This window comes from Saccopteryx bilineata, chromosome 4 (genome assembly GCF_036850765.1).
Source record: "Saccopteryx bilineata isolate mSacBil1 chromosome 4, mSacBil1_pri_phased_curated, whole genome shotgun sequence".
In the NCBI taxonomy this organism is placed as follows: Eukaryota; Metazoa; Chordata; class Mammalia; order Chiroptera; family Emballonuridae; genus Saccopteryx; species Saccopteryx bilineata.
The window spans coordinates 68,245,736-68,270,534 of record NC_089493.1 but is presented as its reverse complement, the minus strand read 5'-3'; the positions used below and the strand labels follow the sequence as shown (position 1 = coordinate 68,270,534).

Here is a 24,799-nt window from a genome sequence, read left to right as displayed (position 1 = left end):
ATCTGGACTTTTATGTAAATTATCCCATTCTGTAAAACATGTTGTTGGCTGAACAAAACTGAGGCACCAGATTCGCCACCTGGCCAGGTGACCACTGCTCCCAGGAGGAAGCTCCCCAGTGCTGCGGTATTAGCATGGATACACATATTTCCTCTCACCCTACCAGCACCTGGGTGGAGGGGTACAGAGACCCTGCTGCTGCACAGGTCAGAGGAGAGGGTGGCCATCGCTGAGACAAGCGGCCAGCAAGTGGTGCCAGACGTGTCATTTGACCCCCGCTCTTGGTGCCTCCGAAGCTTTGGTTCTTAATTGCTCTAATCCCCAGGGTTCCTGCCAGTGCCAACCCTGGGTCCCCTGGGAGTGTCGCTTGACTGAGCCACTTTGGCTCAGTTTAGGCTGCCTGGGTAGATTAAGGGCCTCAATTTTTTTTTTTTTTTAACACATTCAGGGTGACGAGGAACAGGAGCCGGACCTACACAGCTCTGACAGCCTCGCTCCACAGGCTCTCTGGAGGGTCTTGAGGCTGGACACCGCAGACAGGCCAGGGCCCGCGGGGGACGGTCAAAAGGGCCTCACTGTGCTCCCTGGCCCACAGTCACGGCCAAAGCCAGGCTTTGGAGAGCAGGGGCGGAATGCCAAGCATCAGTTATTATTTTCCTGCCCTTTGGCCCACCTTCCCCAGAGCTAAAGTTTAAAACCCATGGAAAGAGCTAAATCAATGACTTAAAATGCTAGAAGCACAATAGCTCTGATAACACTTCACACTGGAACAATGCTTATGGGTTTTTGTTTTGTTTTGTTTTAATTTTTTTTTTAATTTTTATTTATTTATTCATTTTACAGGGGAGAGAGAGAGAGAGAGAGAGAAGGGAGGGAGGGAGGGAGGAGCAGCAGGAAGCATCAACTCCCGTATGTGCCTTGACAGGGCAAGCCTAGGGTTTTGAACAGGCGACCTCAGCGTTCCAGGTCGAAGCTTGATCCACTGCGCCACCACAGGTCAGGCTGCTTATGGTTTTTAAGATGTCTTTACCATTTCTTCCAGTTGAATTTTATAATAACCCTGCAACCAAGGCCCATCTCATAACGCAGAAACTGAGGCTGGGAGAGAGTCTGTGACTCTCCCGGGGCCACACAACTGGGGAGCTACAGGGCTCACTCCCAGGGATCTGACCTCCCCGTCCCAGGCCTTCACAGCTCTGGATCCAGTGTTATAATTCTGGAAGAGGAATTTAATTTCAAAATTAAAATTTGGCCCTGGCTGGTTGGCTCAGTGGACAGACTGTCAGTCCAGCATGTGGATGTCCCAGGTTTGATCCCCAGTCAGGGCTCACATGAGAAGCGACCATCGGCTTCTCTTCCCTCCCTCTCTCCCTCCCTTTCTCTTCCCCTTTCACAGCTAGTGGCTCGGTACGTTCGAGTGTCAGCCGCAGGCACTGAGGATAGCTTGGCTGATTCAAACATTGGCCCCAGATCAGGGTTGCTGGGTAGATCCCAGCCAAGGCACATGTGGGAGTCTGTCCCTCTATCTCGCCTCCTTTCACTTAAAAAAAGAAATTAGCCTGACCAGGCAGAAGTGCAGTGGATAGAGCATCGGACTGGGATGTGGACGACCTGGGTTCGGGGCCCCGAGGTTGCCAGCTTGAGCGCGGGCTCATCAGCTTGAGGGTGGGGTCACTGGCTTGAGCATGGGATCCTAGACATGACCCCATGGTTGCTAGCTTTGAGCCCAAAGGTTGCTGGCTTGAAGCCCAAAGTCACTGGCTTGAGCCCAAGGTCACTGGCTTGAGAAAGGGGTCACTTGCTCTGCTGTAGCCCCCTGGTTAAGGCACATATGAGAAAGCAATCAATGAACAACTAAGGGAACTAAGAAGCCACAATGAAGAATTGACGCTTCTCATCTCCCTTCCTGTCTGTCTGTCTGTCCTATCTCCCTCACTCTGTCTCTCTCTCTGTCACACACACAAAAAAAGACTTAAAAAATTAAATTTAACATATACTCTAAGACAGGGGTCCCCAAACTACGGCCCGCGGGCCACATGTGGCCCCCTGAGGCCATTTATCCGGCCCCCACCGCACTTCCGGAAGGGGCACCTCTTTCATTGGTGGTCAGTGAGAGGAGCACTGTATGTGGCAGCGCCGCAAAGCATGGCATCGCTCATGTACAGTACTACTTCCGGTGATGCAGGATGCATGCGTCACGGTTCCGGAAGCGTGTCATATCACTTGTTATGGCTAGCAGTGACAAATATGGAACCAGACATTGACCATCTCATTAGCCAAAAGCAGGCCCATAGTTCCCATTGAAATACTCGTTAGTTTGTTGATTTAAATTTACTTGTTCTTTATTTTATATATTGTATTCGTCCCCATTTTGTTTTTTTACTTTAAAATATGTGCAGTGTGCATAGGGATTTGTTAATAGTTTTTTTTTTATAGTCCGGCCCTCCAATAGTCTGAAGGATAGTGAACTGGCTCCCTGTGTAAAAAGTTTGGGGACCCCTGCTCTAAGAAGTTCTTGTGAATTTATAAGTGAATTTATAAGTACTCCTCCTGTCTCAGGTGTGCACACTTGGCCCAACACTTCAAATTCCTGGGTGGGACTCCTACCTCCCTCACTTACTGCTCCTTGCACTCAGCTGCCCCTCCTGCCTGCCCCATCCCCACTTACCTCCCATACCTCCCCTGTTTCCTTCAAAGGAATCACCCCATCTAATATCCACTGCCTGGCCACTCAGACTTCAGTCTCAAAAGGGCAGGGCCAGATGTCTATGCTGTTCACCAATCACACTCAACAGACTGCCTGGCACATAGATATTTGTTGGGTGAATGAAATAACAGTCTTAAAATAAAGATCTATTTATTTTTAAGACAATTTAAAAACACAGAAAAGAACAGAAAATAATGTAACAATCACCTGTTTCCACCATAAACTATTGTGAAGCAGGACTATTTCTTTTTACAAGTCTTCTTAAATTATTACTGGCTGCTCATATACTTTTTTTTAGAATAAGGAAAGGTAAATAATTTAGTAGACGATCCCAGCAATGTTATCAGCATTTTATAACTGTTGACATACACTATTAATTAGTCATCACATGTATTAATTTAGGGTCTAAATTAAACAAAGTAACTCGCTTGAGGCACCCTCTTCACCTGGGCTCACTGTGGCTCCTCTGCCTACCCTTCCTCAAAAGGTGGGGAGGCCCAGAGCCAGCTCCCCCCTCTGCACGGGGAGGGGGGTTGAGCTGCTTTGCACAGGCATGGGGGGCTGACCACTCCCCAACCTTTCATGGGACAATTTCCCCCCTTTTCCCATGGAGAAACCAGGGCTGGTCCTGGGGGGGGGGGTCGTGATTACCATGGAAGGCCAAGTGCTGACAAATAAAAGCCCGAAAGGCAGTGGTTCCCTCAGAGCCCACCTCCATGCCGGCCTGGCCTTGCACGCTCCCTCTGGCTATTCCGTGAGCATCCGAAAGGCAGTGGTCTCCTCAGAGCCCACCTCCATGCCGGCCTGGCCTTGCACGCTCCCTCTGGCTATTCCGTGAGCATCTTTAGCACGAGACTAACACGGGGATTAGAAAAGTAGGACGGGACAGAGAGAAGGAGGAAGAATAAGACTCCAGTGTGGGAACTCCTGGGGAAGGGCTGAGGGCAATAACAAGCCCTTCCTTATCTAGGAAAGGATGAAGACTTCAGGGTGAGGAGGTGGGTTGGTAAGAGGCCTGGGCTGGAGTCCTCCTCTGGCCTGTGAGCCTGGGCGAGGTGCAGGACCACGGGCACTGTCGTTCCCTGTGAAACGGGACGGTGTATCAGGGCTCACACCTCACAGGGTCTCTCTCAGGAGATGCAGTGGGCAAGAGTCTCACGCAGCGCTGGGTCCTGTGACTGCGCACAAATTTCTGGGCCTTTCTAAGCTTTGGTAGCCTCCTCTTTAAAACGGGGATGATTACAGGGTTGTTCGGGGAGAAGTGAGAAAGTGCATGGGAACCACCCAGCGGGTCGTTGGCAGATGGTGAGCCCTGGTGTGGCCATTATTATTTTTTATTTTTATTTTTATTTATTTTTTTTGTATTTTTCTGAAGCTGGAAACGGGGAGGCAGTCAGACAGACTCCCGCATGCGCCCGACCGGGATCCACCCAGCACGTCCACCAGGGGGTGATGCTCTGCCCATGTGGGGCATCGCTCTGCTGCAATCAGAGCTATTCTAGCGCCTGAGGCAGAGTCCATGGAGCCATCCTCAGCGCCCGGGCCAACTTTGCTCCAATGGAGCCTTGGCTGTGGGAGGGAAAGAGAGGGACAGAGAGGAAGGAGAGGGAGAGGGTGGAGAAGCAGATGGGCGCTTCTCCTGTATGCCCTGGCCGGGAATCGAACACGGGACTCCTGCATGCCAGGTCGACGCTCTACCACTGAGCCAACCGGCCAGGGCCTCTGGTGTGGCCATTATTAAGTTAGCATTTACTTAATACACTAAATAAGACACTGTCTGTGCAAAACCAGAGAACACCATCTTTCTGATCATGTGAAACAGAAAGGAGAAACACAAACAAAATGATCTAAAAGTAATGGGCATTTGACATTCAAGAAAAGAAAGACAGGATCACCGAAGGAATTCTTACCCATAAATGTCCAAAACACCAATAAAAGTGTGCTGCTTGCCTGAAAACTGCAACGCTTGGTTAATTCTCTCCACAATGTAGTCAAACAGGTGAGCATAGATCTTTTTGGCCAGTGCGTCCCTGGCGTTGATAGCCTGGGGCCTGGTCATGGTCTTCACCACTGTCTCAGAGGTCGTGATGATTTTGCGATTGCACAGCCACTGAGCAACTTTGCCACTGTCCAGGCCCAGGAGCTCACAGAACACCATCAGGTGACTGTCATCCCCCTTGAAAACAAACACAAGCCCCATCAGGGCTGTTCAGCCACCTAAACCAGCCCCCGCCGACCCAGCCAGGGCCCTTGACCTCCCCACTCGGGCCTGTGGGAGATGAGGACGAGCTGGCAGAAGAATGACCAGGCCTCAGGGGACAGGGTCAGGCCTGGCAGTGAGGCAGGAGAGGCCGCAGTGGCACTGAACCAGCACCTTGCCCTGACCGGATACCAGTGTCATTCGTATTCATAGAAACGTTTTCTCGTGTGTGTTCTTTCCTTCCCCATCAGGATATTGGTGAGACTAACCAAACACATACCCCCTACCAAGCATCACCTATAGCAGGAGTCCCCAAACTTTTTTGGGCCACGGACCGGTTTAATGTCAGAAAATATTTTCACGGACCGGCCTTTAGGGTGGGATGGATAAATGTATCACGTGACCGAGACAAGTGTCAAGAGTGAGTCTTAGATGGATGTAACAGAGGGAATCTGGTCATTTTTTAAAAATAAAACATCGTTCAGACTTAAATATAAATAAAACAAAAATAATGTAAGTTACTTATTCTTACTCTGCGGACCGGTACCAAATGGCCCACGGACCGGTACTGGTCCACAGCCCCGGGGGTTGGGGACCACTGACCTATAGAATCAATCAAAGAAGACACCCACATAAATTTAGCTGGTATCCATTAAATAAAAACATGTGTCACAAAACTCACATGGCACTGTATTCCCAGAGAGGATGTCAGCCCCAGTAGTGTTTGATTCCAATGAGTGTCAGGAGGTAGGAAGTGTCCTTCGGCTCCCAAGGGTCCAGTGCCCTTCAGGCCCAGCATAAGCTGCACTGCCTCCAACCCCCATTTTCTGGCCTCACCTCCCACCCCTCTCTCTCGCTCCTCTGGGTACACTGACTTGGTTTGCTATCTTTGCACTTGCTGCTCTCTGTCCTTTACATGTTCTTCCCCAAGACACAGGCACGATTCACTGCCTTACCTTCAGGCCTCTGCCCACTGCCACCATATCAGAGAGAAAAGATAAGGATCTAGGTGTGAGGAGGCCTTTTGCATAGGGCTCAGAAAATCTCTCTGAATGCCCTATACAAAAAGCACAGCTCCTCTCTACCCCCTACTCTGCCTTATTTTCCCCTTTGGCAGCCATCACCAGCTGCCAAAGCCTATAACTGTTAACTGTGTCTTCTTCGTTTCTGTCTCTCCGATCATAAGGTCCACGAGGGTCATCTTGTTTTGTGTTGGTCACTGCTGTTTCTCCAGAACCTACTACAAGTGCCGGCACATAGTAAGTACTCGGTAAAAATTTGTTGAATTAAAAACACACACACAGCTTGACCAGGCGGTGGTGCAGTGGATAGAGCGTCGGACTGGGATGTGGAAGACCCAGGTTTGAGATCCCGAGGTAGCTGGCTTGAGTGCGGGCTTGTCCAGCTTGAATGTGGGCTCACCAGCTTGAGCACTGGGTCACTGGCTTGAGCATGGGATCATAAATGTGACCCCATGATTGCTAGCTTGAGCAAGGGATCACTTGCTCTGCTGTAGCCGCCCAGTCAAGGCACATATGAGAAAGCAATCAATGAACAACTAAGGTGCTGTAGTGAAGAATTGATGCTTCTCATCTCTCTCCCTTCCTGTCTGTCTGTCCCTATCTGTCTCTCTCTCTGATTCTCTCTCTGTCTCTTTATAAAAACAAACAGAAAATTCCCCCATGGACACCCTACTTTCTTCCTACTAAGCTGGTCTTCCCAGTTGGCTCAATGTGCCTGGTGCTAAAATGCAAAATCAGGGGAACCCTGAGACAGTTTACTTATGATCCCCAAACGCAGAAAAGGTGAAGCAAACAAGTTTCTTACACTGACTATGGACCTCTCGCTGCCCACTGCTGTAATCTGCACGTTGCCCAGATGCAGGATGGCTGCCAGGATCTTAAAAACATCCATCTGGAAATCCTCCTTGAAACCTGAAAACAAACATTTTTCCAAATCAGGAATACTGCATGTCTTCTCTTACTTAGTCACTAGTGAGATAACATCTGAATTTTCACAACACTCTAGCCCGCCTGGTGCTGAGAGCTGGGACAGGGTACATGACGTGGACCCCAGGAGAACCTGGCTCACTGTTCTTTCCAGTTTGACTTGTGCAGACACAAAGGTGAGCTCTATCACCCATGAGGTTTTACACAGAAGTTAGTATCCAGGTAACCGCTTCATGCCAGGTTCCTGGGAGAGTCAGCTCTCACTGATTCTGTGACGTACTTGCTCTATTTTTAACACGTGTTTTTCTTTTTATTCACAAGCTCCCTGAATTATTTTTATGGTGGGGTGCTGGATGGATTTCCCTTGCCCCTCCAGCTCTGCACCCCCTTCTCTGTCCCAGGGGCCTGGCCTGTCTGGACCAACGCAACGAGCTGTCGTGTCCTTGGCCTCTGGCGGGGTTTGACCCGTGAGGACCGTGGCAGGAGGTCGGAGAGTAGGGGGAGAGGGGCTGGCCATCACATCTCTTTCCCTGTAACATCACCCTGGACTGACTGTCATCACCCCAGCGATCAAAGGATGCCGACTGAGACGGGTCACTGCTCTTGGTCCAACACCGCCTTTGCCCAGCCCTCCTCACAGGCCTTAGCACGCCTGCGCCTCAGCGGGAAGGAGCGGCGAGCAGGTCTGCTGCTGCACCCGGGCCGCTGCTGCCCCTCGTCGGTCCCCTAGCCCCGTCTACCTGGTTACAGGTGCTCCTTCATAAACAAACCTCCTTCCTTCTATCCTAATTGGAGTGTGCCTCATGTTTCCTGCCGAGAACCTGACTGATGTGGGTGGGATAGAATTTATAAATACATAACATAATCAGTCATGACGAAGGGATTAGTACATTTCCTGGAGCTGAAAATAAACCAAACCAGCTACTAGGAAAAAACTGTGTGTGTGACTCCCATAAATTACAGCGGGGAACCTGCCAGCCGTGAGCAGGGCTTTGCTCGGTCAGAGCCCAGTGCAGGCGTGGGGTGGGCGGGGAAGCACCAGGTGGTGGTGATGACACGGCGGTGAGTCAGGCAGGTGGGGCAGGCTCGCCCGGCGCGTGTTCATGCTCTCCGGTCTGCACCTGGACGGCACCTGGAATAGAGGCCCGCGACTGCCCCCAGTCCCTCCCGGCAGAAAGCAGTAGGCCCTCCATGCTGGAGAAGAGCTGCCATGGCCCCCGCTGCTTCCACTCGAGGACGCCCGGGGTATTTTAATAGCAGCTAGGTCACATTTGTAAATGATTTCAAGACCTAGGGAGTTTTCTCTTCTCTAAAGATAAAACAAAATCAAAGTCACGCAAGATCTCAAACCAAAAAATACATGGATGACTCCAGCCTGCACTGGGTCTAGGCATTTGCCACCTTTCTGTTTGGAGCTGACACCTTCATTCAAAGGACAAACTCCTCCAATGGAAATGCACCCCCGCACTGCCCGTGACAAACGACAGGTAAGCGATGAGGAAAAGCAACCGAAAACACGAAGTTTGGGAATCTCTGCTTCTACTCCTCTCCCTGTGATCCAAACTACTGTAAGTCACTTAATCCATGCCTTCCAGAATCGACAACCGTGAAGTGACTCCACAGCCATGCTGTGAAAGGAAGAACTGAAGCCCTCAGCTCAGTGATGACCGTCAGTGAGACGGAGACTAAGTCTGGCAAAAGCACTGCCGGCCAGAGTTAGATTTCAACAAGAAACACAGCAGTCAAGTGTCTGGAGCTGGAGTCCTGGCTTCATCTCACTGTTCCCACGGTGTTCTTTCTGTCAGAGATCTAAACAGCCAGGCAGCGATCAAAGGATGGATTTGATGAGAGTGAGCAGGCGAACAAAGGAAAGGAGCTTCTGATCAGAACGCATCGCCCTCCGCTTCCCCGGGGGCTGACTCGGGGTCGGCCGAGTACCTCCAGAGCAGAATGGCAGGGAGAGTGATGGAACCCTGCTTCTGCCAGGCACCATCCCCAGTCCTCTCCATGTGCCTGCTCTCCAATCTCCCAACTATATGAAGTAAGGACTAGTATTACTCCCGCTGAGCAGAGGGGAAACTAAGGCATAGATGGGTTAGGAAACTTGCCCGAGGTCATACAGTTTAACGCCAGCGACCACGGTGCCACGAGAAAGAACCTGTGGAGTTGGTGAAGCTGCCTCAGCTTCTCCTGGGGTGTCTACCACGGAGGAACCCTGACGACCCCATGCCAGGCAAAGAAGGCTGAGCAGGCTTCAGAGGCCCACCGACCGGGCATGTTGTGAAACTGGTTTGCGTATCGAACTAGATGACCTCCCTGTCAACCAGGATCATTTCTCTGCATTGTTTCCATAACAAAATACAGGAATGGGCTAGTCAGCCAACAAGTTCTTACTTAGCAATCATACTTTTAAAAGGGTGATGGGGCCCTGGCCGGTTGGCTCAGTGGTAGAGCGTCGGCCTAGCGTGCGGAGGACCCGGGTTTGATTCCCGGCCAGGGCACATAGGAGAAGCACCCATTTGCTTCTCCACCCCTCCGCCGCACCTTCCTCTCTGTCTCTCTCTTCCCCTCCCGCAGCCAAAGCTCCATTGGAGCAAAAATGCCCCGGGTGCTGGGGATGGCTCTGTGGCCTCTGCCTCGGGCGTTAGAGTGGCTCTGGTCGCAACATAGCGACGCCCAGGATGGGCAGAGCATCGCCCCCTGTTGGGCAGAGCGTCGCCCCATGGTGGGCATGCCGGGGGATCCCGGTCGGGCGCATGCGGGAGTCTGTCTGACTGTCTCTCCCTGTTTCCAGCTTCAGAAAAATGCAAAAAAAAAAAAAAAAAAAAAAGGGTGATGTGCCCAAGTGTGTTATAAGCCTACAGAAGATTCAAGTTACGCAGTCTGCCCTTGAGGAGGTCTCCAACGAAGGGGCCACTGAGGCACAGCCAGTGGGACAGGCAGTTTGAACAGTGTGCACATTGTGAGGAAATGCACTGTTGGACAGAACTTTCCAAAAGGAGGTCCTCTATCTGTGCTGTACAACACAGGAACTAGGAGCCACGTGTGGTTGTGAGCAGTTGAAACATGCCTGGTGTAGCTGAGGAACTAATTTTTAATTTAATTTAATTTTAATTAAAGTACTTGTGGCTGGTGGCGGTGTTGAACGGCACAGGTTGAAAGACCTGAAATCGACTCATAGCATACATCGGTGGTGAGGATCACAGGATGACAGCGATCTCAGAGCTACAGCAAGGTCATCTAGTTCCACGCGTGAATCTACTCCACAACAGTAAGTGGACCTCTAGCATCCTAACACAACATCTCCTTTGCCTGGCACTGGGTCATCAAGCTACTTCCATGTTTGGACACACTGGGGTAAAGCCAGGCGTCTTCATGAACTGCACAAGTCTTTTCCCCACACTGCAAGAAAACTCTAAGGAACTCATTAACGATTCTCATTCTATCATCGAGGACAAGGGTCAACAAATATTTTCTTACTTGGTTTTATAGCAGTACAGTTGATGTCACATTTATTCAACTCTGCTACCACGGCGTGAAAACAGCCACAGACCATACTTACACAAATGAGTGTGTCTGTATCCCAGCAAAACTGTATTTACAAAAATAGGCTGCAATCTGCTAACCTTTGGTCCAGGGCATGTTTTAGTGATTCATGCAGTGAGATCATGTCTTCATTAAATATGTACTGATCTCTGATATAGCATGCCACAGTGCATAAACCACTTTAGACATTATCTCTTACTCCTCACAACACCCCTAACAGCTACTGCAGTGGCTACTTCAAAAATGTTAAGATGGTGCCAGGGCCAGTACATTTATAATACCCCTCCCAGCATTTGTGTTCTGAGTAGTTTCCTCCCATAAGTTATGAGTCTGAGCTGGCCCTATAGCTTGCTTTTCATCATTAGCACACGGCAATAGTGAGACTGCATTACCTCTGAGGTTGGTTCACAAAAAGCCCTGCCGAGTCCACCTGTGCCCGCTGGGACTGGCTCTGGGAGAAGGTGGCCACACACGTGCGGTCCGTTTACCATGAGACCAGCACGCTGTGAAGAAGTCCGCATGGGGAGACAGACATACACCTGGCCCTTAGCAGTTGGAGCCATCCCAGCCTACGTGAAAGGAGCCTGCAGAGGATCCAGCCCCTGCCACCATCATATGAGAGTTCCCATGTGAGAAGTGCCCAGAGCTTAGGATCACAAGAGATAATAATAGATTGTCAGCCTGACTAGGTGGTAGCCCAATGGATAGAGTGTTGGACTGGGATGTAGAGGACCCAGGTTCGAAACCCTGAGGTTGTCGGCTTGAGTGTGGGAACATAGACATGACCCGTAGTCACTGGCCAGTGAGCCCAAAGGTTACTGGCTTGAGCAAAGGGTCACTGGCTCAGCTAGAGTTACCCAGTCAAGACACATATGAGAAAGCAATCAATGAACAACTAAGGTGCCACAACAAAGAATTGATGCCTCTCTCATCTCTCTCCTTCCTTTCTGTCTGTCCCTATCTGTCCCTCTCTCTGTCTCTTCACAAAAAAAAAAGTCATTATAAGCCATTAATATTTAGAGAACAGCAATAGATAATTGGAACTAAATATTGTCATTATTGTTCAAGTGTAGAGAACAATACACTTAGAAATTGGTGCCCAGAGATAATAATTGACCTGCACAAGAGATCAAGGACCTATCTTATAACACATGAGGAATTGGAGCTAATATATAATGATAAATAATTAAGTACTAAATTGTGAGATCTAATGGCCAATGCACAGGCAATCAGAGGAGAGAGAGGTTGTGGGCCAGCATCTTTAAATAACAGGCATATGGAAAGTTAACATGTGCGGATTCCTTTGTAGTCCTGGCATTCTGCCAGCCACACCCCGTCACCTGCTGAGCTATCTCTGGTCTTGCACTGATCAGAAGCTTTGACTGGCAGATGTGTGTGGAGTAATGCAAAATGGGAAAGAGAGCGACTATTGTTATAAATGCCATTTGGTAATCAGTCTTCTCAAACATGAGCTCCATGTAGAGAGAGTAGGGAGAGAAAGATTGGGAAGAGTACTTGCTTCACCTGTGTTAAACTCCTAGCAATCGAAAACTGGTTTCCCATAAGAAAATGAGATGTTTAACAGGCTCCCAGATACAGAGAACAGACTCATGGTTGTCAGAGGAAAGAAGGGCTGGAAAACTGGGTGAAAAAGGTAAAGGGATTGAGAAGCACAGATTGGAAGTTACAAAATAGTCCTGGGGATGTAAAGTATAGCATTGAAAACATAGTAAATAATACAGTGATACCTATGTATGGTGCCAGGCGGGTACTGGGAAGTATCAGGGGGTACACTTTATAAAGTATACGATTGTCTAATCAATATGCTATCTACCTGAAAGTAATACAAAATAATATTGAATGTAAACTGTAATTTTAAAAAATTAAAAATAAATTTAAAAACGAGATGTTTGAAGAGCCTGAGTCCAATTCCAATTCCTGCCATACTTGCCACGTAACTTTGAGTAAATTGCTTATTAGCTCTGTGCCTCAGTTTCCCTGTTGTAAAACACAGGAAATACTAGCATCTACTGCGTAGGTAAGATTTAAGTGAGTTAATAAGCGTAATAAAATACTTAGAATGATGATACCCAAGTTCCATATGTTTCCACTATTTTATCATCATCAGCATACCCACAAAGGCTATGGGGGTCAATACTACACTTCTGAAGTGAGTGAGACCATGGCTTTCACCAGGCTTCTGGGTCAGCCCGGAAGAGCTTACAAACACCCATGGGGCTTACAGCCCAGGCCTCTTCTAACAACCCAGCAAGGCCAAGGTCAAAGAGTTGATTGCTAGATCTTTTCAGGGAAAGGCACAGTCACGATCACTTGGCCTCTATGTTCTGATTGGCTCATTCTAAAATTAGGATTTATTAGGAATCTTCAAAATACATGTATGCTGGGCATCCCTGCCCCCTCTTTCTTGTTTTTTGTTTTTTGGGGTTTTTTTGTATTTTTCTGAAGCTAGAAACGGGGAGAGACAGTCAGACAGACTCCCGCATGCGCCTGACCGGGATCCACCCGGCACGCCCACCAGGGGTGATGCTCTGCCCCTCCAGGGCATCGCTCTGCCGCGAACAGAGCCACTCTAGCGCCTGGGGCAGAGGCCAAGGAGCCATCCCCAGCACCCAGGCCATCTTTGCTCCAATGGAGCCTTGGCTGCGGGAGGGGAAGAGAGAGACAGAGAGGAAGGAGGGGGGTGGTGGAGAAGCAAATGGGCGCTTCTCCTATGTGCCCTGGCTGGGAATCGAACCCGGGTCCCCCGCATGCCAGGCGGACGCTCTACCGCTGACCCAACTGGCCAGGGCCTCCCCTCTTTCTTAAATTTGTTTAAAAGAGGAAACGGCCACACCTTGGAGAGGATATTTGCACTTACCCAGTAGTGTGAAGGTCTTCTGTGTCTCTACCATGTCCGCTCTGTCGTCCACACCCTCAATGACAGTGCTGCCACCCATTCTCGTGTAACTGAACTCTGCCGCACTTCCTGAGACCAAGAGTAAGGCTGTTATGTCTGTGACACAGAGACTTGGACATGCATGTGTGTGTCAAAAGCAGGGTAGTTCTTAATAAGCCATATTAAACATTTTACACACCTTATGCCATTTATTCCTTAGACTTCTATACGGCAGACTCAGAAGCTGGGGCTGAGAAGCACGAAGTGACTTTCCGTACTGATGGCAGGGCGAGAATTTAAACACCGGCCTGACTGCAAAGCTCATGCGTTTTGATCCCACACCTAACAATTTTATCATTCAGCTTTCTGTGTCAAATTTCTATACAAGTGTCTGCGCCACAGACATTTTTTAGTGAGGTTTATTAAATGTACAATGAACTACACACAATTAAGATGTACACTTTGGGCCCTGGCCGGTTGGTTCAGTGGTAGAGCGTCGGCCTGGCGTGCGGGAGTCCCAGGTTCGATTCCCAGCCAGGGCACACAGGAGAGGCGCCCATCTGCTTCTCCACCCCTCCCCCTCTCCTTCCTCTCTGTCTCTCTCTTCCCCTCCTGCAGCCAAGGCTCCATTGGAGCAAAGTTGGCCCTGGCACTGAGGATGGCTCTATGGCCTCTGCCTCAGGCGCTAGAATGGCTCTGATTGCAACAGAGCACATCCCCAGATGGGCAGAGCATCGCCCCCTGGTGGGTGTGCCGGGTGGATCCCGGTCAGGCGCATGCGGGAGTCTGTCTGACTGCCTCCCCGTTTCCAACTTCAGAAAAATACAAAAAAAAAAGAAAAAAAAAAAGATGTACACTTTGATAAGTTTGATGTATACTCTTATAAAGCCATCATCACAAGCAAGATAATGACCTCAGTATAATGACATCCAATATCTGAACAGCAGGTTACCACTCAGAAAGCTCTACCACGTTCGCTATCTATACTCTGTTTAGCACACAAGGCATGGATACTACCCTCATGTGACTTCATATAATAGTGACCTTGAGTCATCAATTAAGTTTAAATTATCATAGAGATACTCTGCCTCATAAAGGAAATATGTCATACATGTTAGAAAAACAGCCCTCCAAGGAGTTCAGATAAAAAGAAAAGTTTGAGGACTAAGAGCAGTAAGTTCTGGTTGTCAGAAGGCTTATTCAGGTGGTTCTAGCTGGGTGAATACAACCACCTTTGTCATGACCTCTGAAAAGAACCCTGACATTGAGGGGCTTCCCCCTCCCTGGGCCCACCCCATCCTTCAGCCCCAATCTACTTCCTTAGAGGCATCAATTCTACCCCAAAACCCAAGGATTTTATATCTTTACACAGAATTCATTTTTTTAAAGTGATGTTACTTTAAGAAAAAATTAACCTAGGATTTAAACCCTTACATAAAAGAGCGACTTAACATACCATCCATTACGTACCCAATTTAAGATGCTTAAATTCTGGCTTCTGGGCTGATGCACAAAGCTGATAGAAAATGTGGTAATTTCGTTCATTTTCTGACTGTAAAAGAAAGAAAAGTCCCCAAATTACATCACCTTTTATAAGTTAAAATGTGAAGTTTCTACCAGAGGGTCTTAGACGCTAATCTGCATTGCTAATTCTGCTTGCTCTCAGGGTCCCTGGCATCTATGTGTTCTGGCTGCGCTTTGTATGCTGTGACCCACCAGGCTCCCTCCACAGCCTGCAGGCAGGCCCTCCCCCTCATACAGGGAGCACAGGTGGCCCAAGCTGGCCCTCCAAATAATGACCCCAAAGAAAATATTACTGAATGAAAACATTCTGTGCAATGGAAATACTGTAATTTTACTCATTGAAATTTCTAAGAAAATCATCACAATACAAGGCTTCCTGTCACTCTCCTCCTGGGCCAAAACAATGAGAAGTTTTTCCATCTTACTTAAAAAAAGAAAAAGGTTTTTTCCCCCCCTTTTTTTTTGTAAGAGAGGAGAGAGAGAGAAGTGGGAGAAGAACAGGAAGCATCAACTCTCATATGTGCCTTGACCAGACAAGCCCCGGGCTTCAAACTGGCGGCCTCAGCATTCCAGGTGGAAGCTTTATTCACTGAACCACCACAGGTCAGGTCAAGGCTTTTTTTTGAACTCCACCTCACTAACCCTAATCCCATCCTCTTCCTGATCAAAAAGCCAGTCTAACAGCTTCAGCTGTTTAAAACAGTTTTTTTTGTTTGTTTGTTCTAGAAAGATAAACTTGATTTTTAAACTAATAATTTTTTAAAGATTTTATTTATTGACTTTAGTGGGGGGAAAGGGAGAGGGAGGAAGAGCAGGAAGCATCAACTCACAGTAGATGCTTCTCGTATGTGCCTTGACTGGCAAGCCTGGAGTTTCAAACGGGCAACCTCAGCGTTCCCAGGTAAATACACCGCCATGGGTCAGGCACACACTGTAATAATTGTTTTTAAGTGTCCCAAATCAAAAGTCATAATCTTTTCTGTAGGACATACAACTCCACTGGTATTGCACACACCTGTCTTTTCTTTTTTCTCAGTATGGAGTTTCCTCAAAAAATTTAAGAATAGAGCTACTGTATAACTCTTCTAGGTATCTACCCCCCAAATTTGACAACATTTATTAGCAGAGATCTATGCAATAATATGGTAATAACTATGTATAGTTCCAGGTGGGTACTAGAAATATTAGGGGAATCACTTTTTAAAGTATATTAATATCTAACTACTATGCTGTATACCTGAAACTAATACAAAATAATGTTGAATGTAAACTGTAACTGAAAAGAAAAAGTGTATGTATCCCTATGTTCATTGCAGCATTATTCACAATGGCCAAGATGTGGGAACAGCCTACATGTCCTTCAGTGGAAGACTGGATAAAGAAGATGTGGTACATGTACACAATGGAATGCTACTAAGCCATAAAAGGGATAAAATATTGCCATTTGTGACAACATGGATGGACCTTGAAAGTATGTATTATAAGTGAAATAAGTCCAATGGAAAAGGATAAGAACAATATGATGTCAGTCAACTGTGGGATAAAAAAAAAGCATCAAATGAACAAATAGAACAAACACCCAAACAAACAAAAAACCCAGACTCATATAAACAGACAGAATGATGTTTATCAGAGAGAAAGGGGGTGAGGGGAGGATGAAAAGGGTGAAGGGGGTCAACTATATGGTGACAGAACAGAGACTAGACTTCAGGAATTGGGCACACAGTTTAGTATACAGATGTCATATTATGTTGTACACCTGAGCTTTATATAATGTTACTAATCAAGGTTCCCAAGTAAATTTAATAAAAAAATTAAAAAATATTCTTTAAGCCTGATCTCTGGTGGCACAGTGGATAAGGCATCGACCTGGAATGCTGAGGTTGCTGGTTCAAAACCCTGGGCATGCCTGGTCAAGGCACATAGGGGATTTGATGCTTCCTGCTCCTCCCCCTTCTCTCTCTCTCTCTCTCTCTCACTCTCTCCTCTCTCTAAGATGAATAATAAAATCTAAAAAAAACCCAAAAAACATTTGGCAGCACCTTTGGAATAAGAAAAATATTTTAAAAATATTTTTTAAGAAACAGAGAAGAAAACCAAATTGCAAATGAAAGATAGGAATATATTTTAGTCACAGACAATGTAGGTTGTCTAATAAGTATATGAAGGTAAATGATACTTAAACAGTTGTGGAACAGGAAACTTAATATTTTTATCCTTACTTGAAAGACAACTCTGGATTTCTCCAGCAAGTAAGTTCTCATGTTGGCTCCTATAATTTGATTCCTCTCATCAAAACTGATTTCTGTGTATTTCCCAAACCGACTGCTGTTGTCATTGCGGGTGGTCTTGGCGTTCCCAACAGCCTGCGAAACAGAGGACTCTCTTGAAATAACCACATTAAAAAGATCTTGGCGTTAATATTATTGATGCAGTTTTAGTAAAACCCAATCCTGTGTGCTGGGGGGAGGTCGCAGGTGCAGAGAAAGCAGCCAAAGGCTCACAGGGAATGCCTGCTACTCAAGGCTCTTCTCGTTCTTGCTGGGGGACCCTGAGCAGAACCAGAGAGAGCACAGGTTCTGACGTTTCAGGCCCCGGGTTCCTTTTTTACTATCTGCGGGATGCTACGAATGTTATTTCATCTCTCTGTAATATGGGAAAAATAAGCATTGTACAGAATAGGGAGGAAAATAAGACACTATAAAGTGCCTCAACTCATCCATACTCCAAATATCATAAATGCTCAATTAAAAGTCCACACCCTTCATTCAACCTCTATTTCCATCCTTAGCCCTTACCATTTTCCTACTCAAAATTTCTACTCAACCAAAAAACTGCCTTCTCCCATCCCTCCCACACTCAGCATGATTTTAGCTTTTTCACTTCTATCCTTGAGCTCCATCTCTTCTGCCCAACTCCCTCCCTGAGCACCTTCACCTAGAAGTGCCCTTCTAACGCACATAGACTGTAGTACTTCTTGCTCAGGTCATCCTACTTTATTACAGCGTGTATTTACGGAGCCCCTGCGATGGGCCACAGGCTCAGCAGGCAAAGGTGAACCAAACAGACACGGTCTTGCCTTCAGGGAGCTTACAGGCCTGTGGGCAGGGCCAGCCTGAACAAGCAAGCACAGGAAATTACCCACTGGGCACTTAACAGGGCAGGGCTTCTTCTCCATTGCTATCTCCGACTATTTAACTTTAAAATACGGTTATGTTAGAGGAGTTCTAAAACTTGGGGACTGGGTCTTACTCTTTTCCATTATGCCCCATATTATCTGGCACAGTGGCTTAAACAAAATAGGTGGTCTGATACATAGCCACTGGAGGAGAAGACAGAGAGGAGAGGTCTAGAAATCTAATGTGCTTAATTACTTGCTATACTTCTGAATAAATCCAAACCAATCCTCTTCCCATTTTGCAAGGCAGCCAGAGCTGGCCTTTGGGTCCTCCCCTGAGCTTTTCAGATGCCCCTTGTTCTGAGAGGGCTGTGCCCTTACCCCTGAGTGCTAACAGGGCTGGCCTTGCCCACACCTCTGACCACTGGTGTTATGCTGATGAATCCCCTGGAGGGAAAGAGGAAGAGCCTTGATATGTGGCATTTGCCAATTTTTAAGGTGTAGATACTTCCACCATGACTGATTTCAAACTACCATAGATTTAACATAGCTCACAATAAAATTCCTGAATATTTAACCATCAGCTCAGGAAAGCTGGTGCCGGTTAGCTAGAGAGCTGTCCTGGTCTCAGTGGACTGGTGTCTGTGGTTTATTCCCTTGGGATATAAATGGAATCAGGGGACTCCTGAAACCTGGCGGGAGAATTTCTGGCACAGCAGGCAGAAGAGCAGAGCCTCAGAAGCAGCAAGCTGCCCCCCTCTTCTTCAGAGCCCACTGGGGAACAGCGCTCCAGACTCTGTCCTCCGCTCGCCTGTTTGGTCTTTAAAGGGTGGGAACACGCCGCTGCCCCAGCCCACCCCCAGCCCACCCTGGTACGCACCTCGGTTATGGGGTTAGATGCCAGAACCTTGTCTTCCACGTGGGCAGTACTGCTCGACTTGCTGACGGTGGCAAAGTACCTCATGGCATAGCGAGCAGACACCGTCTTTCCAGCGCCCGACTCCCCGCTTACAATTATTGACTGATTTTTATTGTTTCTAAAGAAAACAAATGAAAGGGTGTTTAAAATGTTCATTTCTCCCCATTAAAAAGGCAGTGTCTACTCATTTAGGAAAATGCAGACAATCTGGAAGGGAAACTTTGATTCATCACTCTAACCCAGCAATTTTCACCCAGTGTGCCATGGCGTGGCGTGGCGTGGCGTGGCGTGGCATACCGGTGCACCACAAGACTTTTTCAAACATGCAATACTTGTCCTGACCTGTGGTGGCTCAGTAGATAAAGCCTGGACCACTGAGGTTGCAGTTTGGAAACCCCAGGCTTGTCTGGTCAAGGCACATATGGGAGTTGATGCTTCCTGCTCCTCCCCTTTCTGGCTCTCTCTCTCTCTCTCTCTGTATCTCTCTCCTTTCTAAAAATGAATAAATAAAATCTTTTTTAAAAAACATGTAATACTTGACTAGTCAGGAGCACTGACCTCTTGTCCCTTAGATTGTCAAATAAAAACAATGACAGCCAACATAGCAACAGCCATCCAGTGTGAATCAAAATCACACTTACTTTGTTTTTGTCAGCTCAGCAAAAAAAATATGTTTGTTGGTGTACTGCAGAATTTTAGTAATTAGTTTGTGTGCCATGAGATGAAATAGGTTTGAAAATTGCTGCACTAAAGTAACTAATATTTTCAGCATTCCAGTGAATTTCCTTCTAGTCTTTTTTCCTACGTGACCATGCTGAACTCACGATTTTGTTTCCTGCTGTCTCCTGTGCTGAGGGTCCCCAAGCCCAATCCCAGGCTCAATGGTCCACTGGGAGGACTCACAGGACACAGCATTTGGTGGTACTCATGGCTAAGATTACACCAAAAGGACACAGACTAACTCAGCACAGGGGAAGACATCTGGGGCCAAGTTCAGAGGAAGCCAGGTGTAAACTTCCAGGAGTCCTCTCCCAGTGGAGTCACACAGGACACAACTCTTCCAGCAAAGAACTGAGACAGCATGAGAAATGTTGTCTCACTGGGAAGCTTATTATAGACTCAGTGCTCAGAGTTTTTACTGGAGGCTGAGCATGTAGGCATCCCTTAACACAGGGGTCCCCAAACTACGGCCCGTGGGCCGCATATGGCCCCTTGAGGCCATTTATCCGGCCCCTGCCGCACTTCCGGAAGGGGCACCTCTTTCATTGGCGGTCAGTGAGAGAAGCATAGTTCCCATTGAAATACTGGTCAGTTTGTTGATTTAAATTTACTTGTTCTTGCCTGACTGGGCAGTAGCACAGTGGATAAAGCATTGGACTGGGATGCGGAAAACCCAGGTTCGAGACCCGGAGGTCGCCAGCTTGAGCATGGGCTCATCTGGTTTGAACAAAGCTCACCAGCTTGGACCCAAGGTCGCTGGCTTGAGCAAGGGGTTACTCAGTCTGCTGCAGCCCCATGGTCAAGGCACATATGAGAAAGCAATCAATGAACAACTAAGGTGTCGCAACAAAAAACTAGTGATTGATGCTTCTCATCTCTCTCCGTTCCTGTCTGTCTGTCCCTCTCTATCCCTCTCTCTGACTCTCTGTCACTGAAAAAAAAATTGTTTTTTATTTTAAATATTGTATTTTTTCCTGTTTTGTTTTTTTACTTTAAAATAAGATATGTGCAGTGTGCATAGGGATTTGTTCATAGTTTTTTAAATAGTCCAGCCCTCCAACGGTCTGAGGGACAGTGAACTGGCCCCCTGTGTAAAAAGTTTGGGGACCCCTGCCTTAACAGATACAAAAATTCCAGATGCCCAGAAGAAAGCAGATGTTTAGCATGAACCACACTGTTTACGTAAACCATTTAAGCTTAGGTACAATGAGCCACTCTTATCAATAAAGAAATGGTGAGAACCTTCCTGAAATCCAAGTTCCCAGAGCCAGCCCAGGGCCATCTCTGCAAACAGGTCTCTAAAGAAAGCAGTCTCCGGCCTATGTCAACACTCCTTTCTCCATATACCCACTTAAATATAAAAATATTTTAAAGACATTATTTGGAGAGCAATTATTCAAAAGATGCTTGGGAATGTAAGTGTTCTGTAAGCCAAAATGCTGTTACATAATTTAGGATCTTAAAAAATGCATTAAACTTTTCATAAGATTATGATAGTAGAGTGGTAGTCAACCTGGTCCCTACCACCCACTAGTGGGCATTTCAGCTTTCATGGTGGGCGGTAGCGGAGCAACCAAAGTATAAATAAAAAGATAGATTTAACTATAATAAGTTGTTTTATAAAGATTTATTCTGCCAAACGTAGCAAAAATCCAACATAAAGTACTTGCTTTAACTTGCTGTAACTCTGCTTTATAAATTTTATAAAGTAAAGTTACTTCCCTACTTTATAAATCACCATTACTGTGGAACCGGTGGACAGTTAGAAAATTTTACTACTAACAGAGATACAAAAGTGGGCGGTAGGTATATAAAGGTTGACTACCCCTGACGATAGTAAAACATTGTAATGCCATTTTATATATCTAGCACGGCTTATGTGTCTGTGGCTTCGTAAATACTTTATAGGATTCTCATTTAAGCCTCACAAAAATCCTACACCACTTATATCCATTCTACAGACGAGTAAAAGAGTGATTTGGAGATAAAATGACTTGACCCAGGGCATGGAGCACAGCCTCCCTTGTGAACACTGGAGAGAACCTGGGAGACTGAGCAGAGCTCCTGGTTCAAAGGAGGAAGCTGTGACCCTGAGGTGAATGACACCCTGGTGCCCCTCGGCCAGGGGGACAGGGCTGGGTTATTCATATCAGGCTCTCTGGACTCCAGTCTAGTCTCGGCAAGCCCCACAGGAACCTGGCTCATGTTTGTCCCGCTGCGGCAGTTAGACAGATAGACCTGTGGAGAAAACTGGCTTGTCAAGCTTGAGCCCAACTTAGGCCTGTGGCTCCACGCAGCTCACACGCCTGGGAGCAGCGCTGGTCCCTTGGACCTGCAGGGAACCAGGGCAAATGCTAGAATCACAAGTGTTCTAGGGTTGGAAAGAAACTTGTGGCAGGAACCAAGGTATTTGGTTATTAGTTGGTAACTCCCTACCTGACATTTATTGACCCCTTTCTTCCTAAGGCCCCGATTTTTAGGTGGCACCAGTGCCACCCATATGAAAAACTACATATCCCCACTTCCTTTGTGGCTAGGCATGGCCATGTGAGTAGGTCCTGGCCAATGAGCTGTGATCAGAAGTGCTCTATGGGGCTTCTGGAAAGTCTCCTTATCTGGGAGGGGCACAACTTCCCCTGGGACACTCTGCATATGGAGGAAACAACCAAGTCTCAGCTTGGCCCTGAGGGGAAGGCCCACAGGGACGGGGGGGGGCTGCAAGGCAGTGGGTCCTGGAAGATGAGGAGGAAGCGCGGTGCGGCCCTGGATTGCGCAGCAGACGCCTCTACAGGAGAGCCACACAGTTCCGCCTGGTTCAAGCCATCATTATTTTCTCCTGAGTATAAGCAATGGCGCTTGGAATGGGTGCTCTCCGAGCCTCCAGCTCACTGATGAGGACACGGGGGTTGAGGAGATGGGGCACTGTGCCCGGGGTTACATGGTAACTAATGAGCAGGCCCAGGTCCCATGCTTCAGGTTTTCATCTGCGCAATGAGGGCAGCGAGGGGAGCTCCGCTGGTTTCTCCGGAGAGTTGGAGGACTCAAAGACCACTGTCTGCGACAGTGCTTTTGCAAACTGTACAGTGATTGACAAAGATAAGGTGGTGTTTTTATTCTTCACACTCTACAGATGAGGACATTGAAGCCAAAAGAGGGTGGCTCTGGGGAAAAGAAATCACATGTGGTGTTGAAAAGTCTGAGTGCAAATCCTAGCCTTCTACGTGCTGGGTGACCTTGTGTGGACGGCTCTCAATTCTGCTTACTTCCCAGGCCTCTTCATCATGGGCTGTTCTGAGGCATCCAAGATGATGTACAGGAATGTATGCATGGCAACTGGCCCACAGGAGGCTTTTAATCAACGTTTGCTAGCAAAACAAGAACTCCAACAGGCCATAAAAAAACATGTGGCAAAATGAGGGTAAAACCACAAATCTCTTATCTAACCAGGTGGTGGCACAGTGAATAGAGCATTGACCTGGGATGAAAAAGACTTAGGTTTAAAACCCTGAGGTTGCTGGCTTGAGCGTGGGCTCAACAGCTTGAACATGGGATGGCCAGCTTGAATGCCAGATCATAGACATGACCCCACAGTCTCTGGCTTGAGCCCAAAGGTCACTGGCTTGAAGCCCAAGGTCTCTGACTTGAGCCCAAGGTTGCTGGCTTGAGCAAGGGGTCACTGGTTCAGCTAGAGCCCCCCCCCCCATCAAGGCACGTATGAGAAGCAATCAATGAACAACTAAAGTGCTGCAACTATGACTTGATACTTCTCATCTCTCCCTTCCTGTTTGTCTCTTTCTCCCTTAAAAACAAACAAACAATAAAAAAAGCCTCCCCACAAATCTCCTCCAGCTGAAACTTGTGCCCATCTATCATAGAAATAGCATTTGCTATTCCAAGATGGGTAAGACCAACTTTTGACTACCTAGAAAGAATAAAACCGAGGAAACTCAGTTTAAAAAGGTCAGTTACATACTGAGGATCATTTGCTACTTGGTACAGGTAGTCTGCTCTACCAAGCACTCCCTCTGGTCTGATGGTCATATTTAATGAGACCAAGCCAGATGTCTCCCCTCCCCAGTGAGGACCCAGCAATGCAGGAGCATTAGGAGAGCAAGAGGAAGCCCCGCCTGGCAGGAGGCTACCTGGCCATCTGCTTGTATGCCTCTTCTGCCACAGCAAATATGTGCGGGTCCATGTCGCCCATGTTCTGCCCACTGTAGGCGTGGATGATGGCATCTCCGTATATCGGCAGCTGCTTGTAAGGATTCATGGCCACCAAAATGATTCCTGAGAAAAGATGTCAAACACAATGATGGGGTTCTCACTATCACCCGTTCCTCTAGCTTCTTTTGACAAACCTCAACTCTGCCACTTATTAAACCTTCTGTGTGACTTTGGAAAGGTCACTTCGTGCTCCAAATCAGTTCCCTGCTGATGCCACCTGCATATCTGGGCTACTCTGAGAGGGTTAGTTGACAGGTGAGATTGCCCTAAAACCGAGAGATTTTGGCAATTCTTTCTTTTTCTTTTTTATTCAGTGAGAAGAGGGGAGGCAGAGATAGACTCCCACATGCACCCCGATAGGGATCCACGTGGCCAGCCCACTAGGGGTGATGCTCTGCCCATCTGGGGTGTTGCCTCATTGCTCAGCAACTGAGCTCTTCTTAGCGCCTGAGGCAGAGGCCATGGAACCATCCTCAGTGCTCAGGGCCAACTAGCTCCAATTGAGCCATGGCTGCAGGAGGGGAAAAGAGAGAGAGAGAGAGAGAAAGAGAGAAAAGCAAGAGAGAGAGAGAAGTGAGAGGAGGAGGGGTGGAGAAGCAGATGGGTGCTTCTCTTGTGTGCCCTGACCTGGAATCAAACCTGGGACATCCACACACCAGGCTGACACTCTACCACTGAGCCAGGGCCGGTTTTGGCACTTCTCCATGTAAATATAATGATAATATCATTACTCCAAAGAAGTAATAAGTCTATCAAATTCAATGAAAAACTCAAACACAAGCTTGATCTACATATTTTTTTCGTAGTCTAATCTTAGCTCTTGTTGAAAATTCTCCCCACCTAGACACTTCTTATGATAAACTCTCTAAGATCAAATGTCTGTACCTTTCAGATAGAACTTCGGGCAAATGTTTGGGTGTGATTACACCTTTTGACAAAAGTCAACATTCTTAATAGAAATGTAATGTGAAATGTATGATCAGGATGACCCAGACA

General features: G+C 47.4%; 1 protein-coding gene across 2 annotated transcripts in view; it reads right to left on the bottom strand.

Annotated features, from left to right (window-relative positions):
- Positions 1 to 24,799, bottom strand: part of MYO5C (myosin VC) — a 117,740-nt gene that overhangs the window by 66,898 nt on the left and 26,043 nt on the right. For both annotated transcript variants that reach the window (XM_066276293.1, XM_066276294.1), the window contains exons 4-10: positions 23,722 to 23,866; positions 18,821 to 18,977; positions 17,045 to 17,188; positions 14,769 to 14,850; positions 13,281 to 13,388; positions 6,735 to 6,841; positions 4,618 to 4,883 (exon numbers count right to left, since the gene is read on the bottom strand). In XM_066276293.1, the coding sequence (XP_066132390.1) occupies positions 4,618 to 4,883; positions 6,735 to 6,841; positions 13,281 to 13,388; positions 14,769 to 14,850; positions 17,045 to 17,188; positions 18,821 to 18,977; positions 23,722 to 23,866 (1,009 nt within the window). The remainder of the gene's footprint in view (positions 1 to 4,617; positions 4,884 to 6,734; positions 6,842 to 13,280; positions 13,389 to 14,768; positions 14,851 to 17,044; positions 17,189 to 18,820; positions 18,978 to 23,721; positions 23,867 to 24,799) is intronic.